The sequence below is a fragment of the Mauremys reevesii genome, linkage group 3 (assembly GCF_016161935.1).
Source record: "Mauremys reevesii isolate NIE-2019 linkage group 3, ASM1616193v1, whole genome shotgun sequence".
Taxonomy (NCBI): Eukaryota; Metazoa; Chordata; order Testudines; family Geoemydidae; genus Mauremys; species Mauremys reevesii.
The window spans coordinates 178,921,058-178,932,571 of NC_052625.1; the positions used below are offsets into that span (position 1 = coordinate 178,921,058).

At 41.8% G+C, this 11,514-nt stretch overlaps 1 protein-coding gene across 6 annotated transcripts in view; it reads left to right on the forward strand.

The window, feature by feature from the left end:
- GRHL1 (grainyhead like transcription factor 1) overlaps nt 1-10,156 on the forward strand; it is an 86,811-nt gene extending 76,655 nt beyond the window's left edge. For 5 of the 6 annotated variants that reach the window (XM_039530309.1, XM_039530304.1, XM_039530306.1 and 2 more), the window contains 2 exons: nt 4,914-4,978; nt 7,735-8,861. In XM_039530309.1, the coding sequence (XP_039386243.1) occupies nt 4,914-4,978; nt 7,735-7,849 (180 nt within the window). In that variant the 3' untranslated portion in view covers nt 7,850-8,861. Of the gene's footprint in view, nt 1-4,913; nt 4,979-7,734; nt 8,862-9,537 lie in introns of those variants that run through there. The other variant, XM_039530305.1, reaches the window with a different exon arrangement.
- The last annotated feature ends 1,358 nt before the right edge of the window (nt 10,157-11,514 follow it).

The window sequence follows — 11,514 nt, forward strand, 5'->3', positions numbered from 1 at the left end:
TCCACCTAAGTGACCTTTGAGTACAGGGGAGAACACTGCAGTTAACTCGTCAGCTTCTACTTAAAGCTGACTTTGAAAAATAGAGCAAGCAAAGAGAGTTCCTTACTGGCATCCTTCATTGGTGCTGGGGTGGGGTTAGCTCATTGGGGAGCAGCTAAGTCTTCGGTGGGCTCCAGTGAGCTTAGCGATAGTTCCTCATACATTCTAAGTAGTGATCTCAGTCAAGAATAGCTGGATTCTAGAAATATTAAACACGCTTGCTTGGGATCTATTTTTCTATACTTAAGAATTCACCGTTTGAATAATCTCCACATAAGAAAGCAGATGTGGCTTAAATATTCATGTGACTAGTGATTTTTTGGGAGCCTCCATTTTTGTGTGTCCAACTTAGAGACCTCTTAAATGGGTTTGATTTTTGAAGAGTGGGTGCTGCTCAGCACTCTGTGAACATCAGGCACCTTTTAGGTGGCTCAGACTGGACGTCCAAAATCTTGATGCACCCAAAATCACTAGTCACATTGGAAAATATACACTCCTAGGTTTGTTTTTCATGCAGATCCTCTCTTCACTGAGCTGCAGAAGACACTTTTTCAGATTTTCCCATTGCTATCAAAACTAATCCTCAGGGTCCTACTGTGTGACTGTTTTTCATAGTTGGGGGTAACATTTTAATTAGTTGCTGGAACAGTTTCTGGAGCATGTTCAAATTACTTTTATTTTTGTCAGTCTCTCATTACTTTCTGTTTTCCCTCTAAGCCTAGCAAATTGTATCCTCATTCCCAGGGACTATTTTAATGCTAAATTTCAAGGTGTTTTTGAACAAGGGTTACAGCAAAATATCTATTTTTGCAATGAGAAAAGTGGTGGGTTTTTTATTATCCATAATAAAAAATGGCTGAAGGGATTTTGCTTTAAATTTATATAGACATGCCCACATGCACTCACAAATAAAATTATTCTTTAGTCTAAGACCAAGCCTGGAAAACATAAATTAAAATCAGAAAGTTGTGAGCATGTGAAAACAGGGAGGTGGGAATGGAAACTGCTGTGCACCCTTAACTGTAGCTCTTGCTACTGGCTACAATAGTGTGAGTTTTAAACTCTGTCTGTGCTGCACCACAATGTAGATTACAGGGGTGTGAATCGCAGAGCACACCAAAAATTTGTGCTTTAACTGCTCTGTGTGGAAGCTGCTGGTACAAACTAAAAAGGTCTGGTTTCAAACAGGACTATGTTAACACAAGCTAGATACCTTCTTCGTTTGCACCAGCAGCCGCCACGCAGGGCAGTTAGTGCATGAAATTTTGGTGCACTTTGCAATTCACACCCCCATAGTCTGCATTGTGGTGCAGTGTCGACAAGCCTTAGACTGCAAAATATCACCCACTCCTCCAGTTGCCCGCTGGGGTGCAAGGAAAGTGTAGAGGTTACTTTGGGGAGTGCCTGTTGAATTTACAACATTGAAACTTCTTGGTCATTTGATTTTACTTGCTTGGTCTTTGTCCAACCAGTGCCTTGTTAAGGTTGAAGGGTTTGAGTGCTATCACTTTGATATCACCTTATTAGCCTTAGCCTTGGGATCCAAAATCCATTCCCTAATCTGAGATTCCATCATGGCTGTTGTGATTTGTACTTGCATCTAATCTTTGGGGGTAAAAGGGGGAAGAAGAGGAGATTATCAACCTAATTGTAGCATGTTCTACTCAGACCCTGATGTAGGAGCAAGCAGAATGTCTGCACTAGAACAGATCTAAATCTGCTTAATGCAAGATGGATATTTGCTATCAGTGTGAGATTAGAACAAAAACAAACTGTAGCTAAAGCAGCTTGCCAAAGAAAATTGGATGTAGAACAATAGCAACCACTTTGTTACGGGTTTTATGGTGGTTTATGTAATAAAATACTTAATGAGGTGACTGCTGTTTTTTATACTGAGCTCGTTTTGCCAGTTTTATTGTGGGATATTTGCAGTCATCTTCTTTCCTTAGCAGAGCATGTGAGTTCCTCACCTCATCGCTTCTGGGAGGTGGGGGCGTAACATGTCCTGCCCTCTCCCAGGGGTTTCTCCATTGATACTTCCCCTCTTCTAGACCACCCCCACCACTCTGAAATCACAAGAGTGTAACTTCAGTAATAGACCTGGTTGGGGTGCCCAATCCCTTTCTCTTGCACGGACGAAGAACAACACTGGCTTCCACTGGCGGGCTGTAAAGTAGCTCCTGAAATTGGGAAAGTTGTGCAAAACATATGTAAAAACCAATTCAACTACCAGCGTGTTATCTTGAGTGCAGAGAGGGCTGAAGTGTGATCAACAGGGATCCTAGAAATCCATTTGACATGGAAAAATATTTGCGATTTTATAGGGACTCTTTTTAGTGTCTACATTATTTTTTTTAAAGTACATAATTAGTAACTACATTTTACTGAAAGTACCAGTGTCATCTATTCAATGCGCAAAACCTCCCCCCTCTTGTGATTGATCTTTTTTTAAATGTGCTTTAAATTTACATAGCTAAACATACTCTAATAACCTCTCTATACCGGGAACAGTTTGTGACAGATTGGACCCCCCCTCCCCCCCTTCTGGGATGCCACCTGATGTGCTGGGGTTTAACTGAGCCTCCCCTGCCCAATCAGCCTGGGTTCTCTCTCCCCGCTTTGCTGAATTAGGCTCTCCGGCCTCTTGCCACACACACACGCACCCCCCCCCCCCCGGCTGAAGTCAGCTCTGTGTGAGAGGGCTCCCCCAGCATGTGCCCACCCCTTTTGGGAAATAAACCAAAAATACTACTGTCTTGCACTGTAGAGAAATATTTGTACAGTGCAAGCTCATAAAATTTGCCCTCTTCCTCAGTGTGAAGAGAGATGTGCACGACTTCTTGCCCCCCTGTTAGAAATTACAAAAACTGGGTTTAATAATAAACAAAACAAATGTTATTAACTACCAAAGGTAAATTTTAAATAATAAGAGATAATAGACAGAACAAAGCAGATTACTGACCAAATAAAGCAAAATACTCAAGCTAAGCTCAATATACTTAAGAAACAAGTTAAGAAATGTAATTTCTTACCCTAAATGTTGTTTTAGGCAGGTTGCAAAGTTTCTGTGGTTCAGAGTTCCAGTTATATTTTCTTTCTAGCCTGAGAGAGGGGCCCAGCCTGGACTCACCCCACACCCCTGCTTGCCTCCCTTCAGGTGGCTTTAGCAATGCTTCTTTCTTGGGCAGACAGGCCATGGAGAGGAGGAGCCTCGTTTGCCTTCCTCCCCACCCTTAAATAGGATTTACATAAGGCAGGAATCCTGTTTCCCAAATTTGACCCCTCCCCCTTCCTTTCCAGTGGAAAGTTACAAGAAGTCCCAGGTAACGTTTAGTATCAGGTGACAAGACCACCTGCCTCTGTAGGATCACAGTGTCCATGAGTCAGTGGCAGTATGTGTCCGCAGGAACACCAAGCCTTTTCACAGTCCATTGTCGTCGCTGATGGGCCATCCTCCCTGTCTGGCTTTTTCTGTTGTTATACCTGAAGTGTTAGCAGTGGGCGTCACCCAAAGTAGCATAGTTGAAATACAAACACATAGTCAATATTCTTAACTTCAGATACTGAAATGATACAGGAATACAAATTGGATAATCACATTCAGTAAATTATAAGCTTTCCAATGATGTCTTACAAGGCTCACTCAGTTACGTCATATTCATATCATAAGTATATTTTCATGAAGAATATGGAGTGAAACATCGCAGGTTACGTAATGGAGTATAGGTGTTTGTGTTTTAAGGCATCTCAAATTTCACTTCAGCCTCCAGATGTGAGTAAAGTTCTGAAAAGATGCTGAAAACTTTAAAAATCACCCCTTAAGACTGTGTCACTGAGTTTGGCAAGGACAAATTTCACATGGCTGGTGATGTGCTGTACTGTTTGCAGCAAGGCTGGAGATTACGTTCAAAGGCAGACAATTGTAGAACACATCAAAGTGCTAAACATAAACAGAAAAACAAAAATGAGACTGAAACAGAAGGGTCATTGACAACAGTAAAATAAGGAAAAAGAAAATAACTTATAGAGCTGGAAGGAACCCTGAAAGGTCATTGAGTCCAGCCCCCTGCCTTCACTAGCAGGACCAAGTACTGATTTTGCCCTGGATCCCGAAGTGGCCCCCTCAAGGATTGAGCTCACAACCCTGGGTTTAGCAGGCCAATGCTCAAACCACTGAGCTATCCCTCCCCCTTGAAACAATGCACTGTGACTGGATCATTCCAGCATTTTACAAGTGTATGTGTATATATATGTGTATATATATGTATATATATATATAATAGAGAGAGAGAGAGAGAGAGAGGCTAGGGAAACTAAAGTTCAGCATTTCATTTTACTTGCAGAAAAATGAGGGTTTTTATCGGATAATTTTGTTTATTTTTTTATCACGGAAAACTAAGATCCCTGGTGAGCGATGCCCGTTTTTTTTAAGCGATGCCTGTTCTGCCATACATAAAGCCACCATGGTGTGGAACCCAGTTACCACCCGATAGAGGCGGTCCTGGTTAAAACATGATTCAGTTGTTTTGTTTATTGAAATCAGAGGGTTTGCTCAGTCGTGAGAACAATTTTATTTAGTTGTTTAAATATGGATGTTTGGAAAATTTGACCAGGAACTTCAAAGTGAAGATAAGAAAATTAAGCATTGAAACTGATTGCATTCCTGTCCTAGTAATTAATCAGCTGGTAAACTGGAAATAATTAAAAATTGTCATGTCCTGTTGATTGGATTACTTTTTAGGAATGTCAGTGTCAGTCTTTCAAGGCAGGGGTTTTGTTTGATTTACATCATTGTGTCATGCATCTGAGTAAGTGAAATACAAAGTGGCCTACAGTCTCCCTGATTTAGGGACTGTTTTCTTTTTATGTTCTAGATATCTGACAAGTATGATGTTCCTTTTGATAAAATTGGAAAAATCTTCAAGAAATGTAAAAAAGGGTGAGTATGTCTTAAGCAGCATCTACCGCAGCTTTCCAAAGAAAGAGTGATATCTTGCGTTATTGTCCAGCCCTTAGGGGAAAAAATACACATTATAAACTCCCTGCATGCACACATGCTCCCTTCAAACACAACACAGATGCTAAATCTGTTCCAAAATTCATAGATTGATTGATTGATTTACAAGACCAGTAGGGACCATTTTGATCATCTAGTCCGACCTCATGCATAACATAGACCACAGTACTTCCCTGAATTGATTCCTGTTTGAACTAGAGCAGATCTTTTTTTAGGAAAACACCAGTGTTGATTTAAAAATGGCTACTGATGGAGAATCCACCACTGCCTTTAATTCCCTCACTTTGTTTAAAACAAAACAAAAACAAAAAATCCCTGCACTTTATTTCTAGTCTGAATTTGTCTAGTTTCAGCTTCCAGCCATTGGATCTTGTTTATACCTCTGTCTGCTAGATTGATGAGCCCTCTATTATCAATATTCTGTTCCCTGTGTAGGTATTTACAGACTGTAATCAACTCTCTCCTTATCTTTCTCTTTGTTAAGGTAAATATACTGAGCTCCTTGAGTCTTTCACTGTAAGGTTAAGGCATGTTTTCCACCCTTTTAATCATGCGCATGGCTCTTCTCTGAACCCGCTCCAATTATTTATCCTCTTTTTTTGAATTGTGGACACCAGAACTAGACACCGTATTCAATCCTTAAAGTTTGCATGCCTTTGGAATGTGCTGTAAAGAGCTGTCCTCGTATGAGTCAAAGGACTAAAGCAGGACTGCCTAGGAAAGCTGTGAATTGAAAGTGTGCTTTGCTAACCAAAGGCAGGTCAATTTAGACAGGCATCTGTATCCATAAAGACCATTTCAGGAAAAGAGGAAGTGATCTGATGTGTCCAGATTGCAGCAATTGAACTGCCATCCCTGTTGTGTTTTGTTTTGTCACATCTGTAATTGTTAGGTTGTGTGCAGTGTTGTAGCTTGAATGGTCCCTTGAAATGTTTGTTCACTACTTATGCTAAACAGCCTGTTCCTCCTTGTATTTAGCTGTGACACTCTGGGTATGTCTACACAGCAAAGAAAAACCCACGGCTGGCTTATGCCAGCTGACATGGGCTCAGGCTTTGGGGCTGTTTCACTGCTATATAGACTTCTGGGCTCAGGCCTGGGCCCACAGAGTCCTAGAGTCTGTGCTCCAGCCCAAACCCAGATGTCTACATAGCAGTGAAAGAGCCTCACAAGCCCAAGTCAGCTGACATGGTGTCTAGTTGCTGTGTAGACATACCCTCTGAGTACCTTTCCCAGACATGAGGAGGATCTCGGTGAGGCAGACAAGCTTTTGAGCTACACAAACAGAAGTTGCTCCAATAAAAGATACTGCCTCACCCACCTTGTCTCTATATTTGTTAGGTGTCCAGCTGAACCAGTTCAGAGCTTTGTGAACTGTCCATGTGTCTTGAAACTGATTTAGCTTCACAAAGATTGTGGGTCAGGAGTGCTGTGTTGGAAAAGGTTTTCCCATCCCATGAAAACCTTCAAGATTTCAAAAAATTTCCTGTTCTGCTGTGGGACAAACCTCAAACCTTTTAATATTTTCTGCAAAAAATATAGAGGCTGCACCCCAGAATAACTAAAGCCCACTGGTTATGGGACTTGCCTGGGATGCCTCCAGCATCCTGATTCAGAGCAGGGACTTGTACCTGGGTCTACTGCATCCCAGGTAAGTGCCCTGTCCCCCAGGCTATTCTGGGATGGGGTCTGTCTCTGTCTCTCCTGTTGGAGTTGTTCCACTTTTTGTATAAATAAACAAACATTCATTGGGACAGAAAGCGAGAGACTGACTCTCTGGCCCAGTGCTTAGGGCATTCACCTGGAATGTGAGACCTTGGTCCAAGTCCCTGCACCAGTGAATATTTATTTATACAAAGTGGAATCGGGAGACCCAGGTCTAAGACCATGCTCTGTCTGTGTCTTGTAGTCAGGTGAGTGTCACAGCCAGGCGTGTGTGAGAGAGAGACTCTCTCCCAACTCTGTTTTTGTCATTTTTTAGATCATTCTCCTTCCCTTTCCCATTCTCCCTCCGTTGCAGCTCTTTCAGGTTGTGGACAATGGTTTGTAAGTGTGGCTTGAAGCCACAGCAGCAACTTTTGAAGCAGATTAGATCAGTTAAACCAGTGGTTCTCAACCTTTCCAGACCACTGTACCCCTTTCAGGAGTCTGATTTGTCTTCCATACCCCAAGTTTCACCTCACTTAAAAACTATTTGCTTACAAAATCAGACATAAAAATACAGTTGTGTCACAGCACACTATTACTGAAAAATTGCTTACATTCTCATTTTTACTCATTTATAAAATAAATCAATAGGAATATAAATATTGTACTTACATTTCAGTGTATAATATATAGAGCAGTATAAACAAGTCATTGTCTGTATGAAATTTTAGTTTGTACCAACTTCGCCAGTGCTTTTTCTGTAGCCTGTTATAAAACTAGGAAAATATCTAGATGAGTTGATGTAGCCCCTGGAAGACGTCTGAGTACCCCCAGGGGTACACGTACCCCTGGTTGAGAACCACTGAGTTAAATCATGATAGGAGGTGAATTGTCAAAGAGGGGTAGCAGAGATCCCAAGTTATTTCTGGGCAGTCCAGAGGTGTTCTCTTAGCTTTAAATTAGCAACACTTAATGCATTTCTGGTAACTTCTGCACTTTAAACGGTAATACTTACCAGCCTTACTTCCTAGAATCCTGATCAACATGGACGACAATATTGTGAAGCACTATTCGAATGAAGACACCTTCCAGCTACAGATTGAAGAGGCTGGAGGATCTTACAAGCTCACTCTTACTGAGATCTAAAACCAAAGCCATCAAACCTCTGTGGATTTTAAATGAAGGTCTCAGATGAACATTTTTCTGTAATTTAGTCTGTAATCACTTTCTCTAGAAGAAACCCAGTGGGTGAGTTCTTCCAGGGATCGGAGCAGTCTTTGTTTAGCAAAGTTGCTACAGTCACGTTTCTGTTCTTCCATAAGGACAAAACAATGCTCATTAACTCAGTGCACTTGAAATGAGTGAACAAAGATATCAGGAATTAAATAATATTTATGTACAAAAACATTAGCAAATGGGGATGGGGAGAGAAGCCTTGAAATAGTGGTGATATTCTAACTTCTATTTATCTATTAAATATTCATATGAGCCTATCAGCTAATGGTGTCTTATTGGACTGCTCTCTGCTAGATGCAGCTGCACAACTCCCATTCATGCTAATGGGAGCTGCAGGTGGATATGGGAGACTAGACTCAATAATGTTTACTGCTGAACAGGGCATGTTGCTGAAATCACTTGTATAATTTTGGGGGGAATGTAAAACTGCCTTGCTCATGAAGAACTTATCTAAGTTACTGTGTGAACTCATTTGACATGAAGCTGTATTGTATATAAGTGCAATATATTTTTGAAGGTTTGTAAATGTGTACATATGAATCATATATAATATATATATAAAAAAGATGGTGTTCATGTGTATATACAGTGAATATATGCAATGAAGCCTCCCTAAAAGGATACTATATACAGGCAAACAGTTATTTAAAAACCTAGTATGTGCCAAACCTGAGCGCACATTGTATAGCATGCACAGAGATGACTTGTTTAAAGAGGATTTTCCTAAACAGAAGGAATGATGCCTACTATACAGCAGACCCCTCTGTACAGTGAGGTGTGGTGGGTTTATTTGGCAGTGTACAACACAAGCTTAAGTTCTACAATGGCTGTTACTCATATTCTGTGCCCGTAGTGAGATTGTATATTCTCAGTCTTGAACCTGAGAGGAGCTGTGGGCTTGTGCGTCCAGGGGCTAAGCCAACCTCTTGGGTTTATGAAGAAGTTTTCCCTATGGCCAGCTATTCTGTAACTCCCTGCTCCAGGATTTCCCACACCACCTTCTGAATCTGGTGCTGGCTACTGTCAGAGACAAGTATCAGAGGGGTAGCCGTGTTAGTCTGGTTCTGTAAAAGCAGCAAAGAATCCTGTGGCACCTTATAGACTAACAGACGTTTTGCAGCATGAGCTTTCGTGGGTGAATGCCCACTTCGTGGCATTCACCCACAAAAGCTTTTGCTGCAAAACATCTGTTAGTCTATAAGGTGCCACAGGATTCTTTGTCAGAGACAAGATATTGGACTAGATGGGCCACTACGCTGATCCGGTCTGGCAGTCCCTATGATCCTGAGAACTTGATCCTGCCGGTGAATAGATAAGGATTGAGAGATTAAGGCCCAAACCACCAGTAGGGCCATGTAGCACAATGCTCGCAATCCAAGAAGGTGTAGGGGGAGTGGGTCCTCCAGGCTGGCAAGCAGCCCATGCTCAGTGTTCATCATGAAGCATCGAGCCTGTATCTGCGAGAGGAGAAACTGAGCAGTGGCTGCCTTGACCGAAACACTGTTAAATATTAAAATATTTAATATTAAAAAAATATTTAAAATTGCTGCTATGCATTGTATCATAGCCTTTACTCTGACTATTCCCCTGTCTTCCAGCACCAGGCCTGCTTCCCCTCCATTACTCCTCAGTGATCAATTTGGTGCAGGGACAGAGATCTGCTGAGCTACTGAGCACTCCATATTCCATGCTGTGTGAAAATCTTTCTGTGCAGGTGTTCAGCAAACAGTGAGTGCTCAGTGCTTTTGCAGACTGCAGACAGCCTGTAGGACTGAACCCTGGAAAAGAAACATGCCGTATAATGCCATGGGCATATTGATGAGACTGAACCCAACATGTAATCGCTCCTAAGCACATCCTGGTTTTAAGGGAAAAACAGAAGTCTGCTGTACTCCAAGTTTCTCTGAATTTACTGCAATTTGGGCTTCCATTTATGAATTCAGGGGGGAAATGTTACTGTGGCGAGGGAATTCTTATACACTCACGTAGAAGTGGAAGTTTTATTACAGAATCAGTCTAGGGCTAGGGAAGTAGATTTAGATCATTTATAGACGTAGACTTGATATGAATGTTATTTCTTATCACTGTTATCTTAATGAAGTATGTGACTTAAATTAGGGAGTGTTTTCCACTATAAAATACTCTGGGAAACGGGTCTTGTAATAATAGCAACGTTGTATGTTTTATCAAACTGGAGTTTTTGGTCTTGCCTACTGTTTTTTTAATTGTATAATTGAAGAGGTGTTTTAAACCAAAGCTATTAAATTTTATATGTCCATTTCTAATTCTGACTCTCTCATGTAATTAACAAACTTTAGCCTCCCTTCTGCAATTTTAAAACAAAACCAACCCAAAAAACCCAACCTTGCCTCCTCATTTCTCTTACAGATACCAACCAACAGAGGCGCCCTTTGCTTTGTTTTTTATCTCCTCATAGCAAACACCAAAACTGTGTTAATATTAATTGGTTTCAAGCCAAATAGATCACTTGAGAGAGAGTGTGTGTGTGCGCGTGCGCATGCATATTTTGACAGTTATTAAGGTAAGGAATCATTGGGCGGCTCCACTGAAATTAATGGCAAAACTCCCATTTGTTTCAATAGAGTCAGGATTTCACCCATTGTTCTTCTAATGACTGTAGAGTTCTGCTGTCACTAGTATTCTAGTTCTTTCATTGAACTGAGAGGTTTAAAAAAAGTTCAGAAGATGTTTCTTTCAGTATCGCCTTCTTGTCATATAGGAAGCATTTTCTAAACTCTGTCTGTCCCCGACGGCGTTATGTACTTTAAAAAAACAAACGGGAAGAGCTGCTGCATCATAAGCACCAATTTGCATAGCCTGATTGCACTTTGGTAAACACAGTTGGCTCATAGTTTACAGTTTGGTACCTCTGCAAATGTAATTCTGTCCAGCTGGAGCCTTTACAGCCCAGAAGCCCTGAATGGAACACTGGGCATTACCAGTCCTGCCAGTTCTCAAGGGATCAGCCTCTCCCTACTTTTAGCTGGAACTAGGTCCCAAGGGCTTTCCTAGGGGAGCTGACAGGAGCCTAGGTAGAGTTACAGTTAAGTAGCTGAATGAGTGGATCCTTCCTTATCTTGTCCAGGGGGGAATTAAACTCAAGGTTGTTTTTTTTTTGCAGGGGTGGTGGGGTTTATTTTATTTATTTTAGTGCTAGTGAAAAGTGCCAGACTGCGGGCTGGAGCGTGAAGATCTCTGCTTAGCCACAGAAGAGGTACAGTCTGGGGGATGGCAGCACAAGCTCCCCCACCTGACCTGCCACACTTCTCAGCCTATAGTGACTCTGCTGATTCTACCAATGAAGGTGCCGAGAGGGGGGGGGGGGGAATTTGGCTTTTGTGACATGAGCACCTGATCTGTCCCTGGTGAGCACCAAGCTCCTATCACAATCTGCTGGGGTGAATACAAACTTGCTCAGTGCTTGTTTCAGACAAAGTGAGCGCAGAGGCAAAAGGCTCTGTACCCCCCTGCCACTCCCCCAAATGCGCCTCTCCCCCAGTCTCTCCCTCTATTGGACTCTTACAGTGTCTCCAGTTCTTGTCTGCACTTACCTC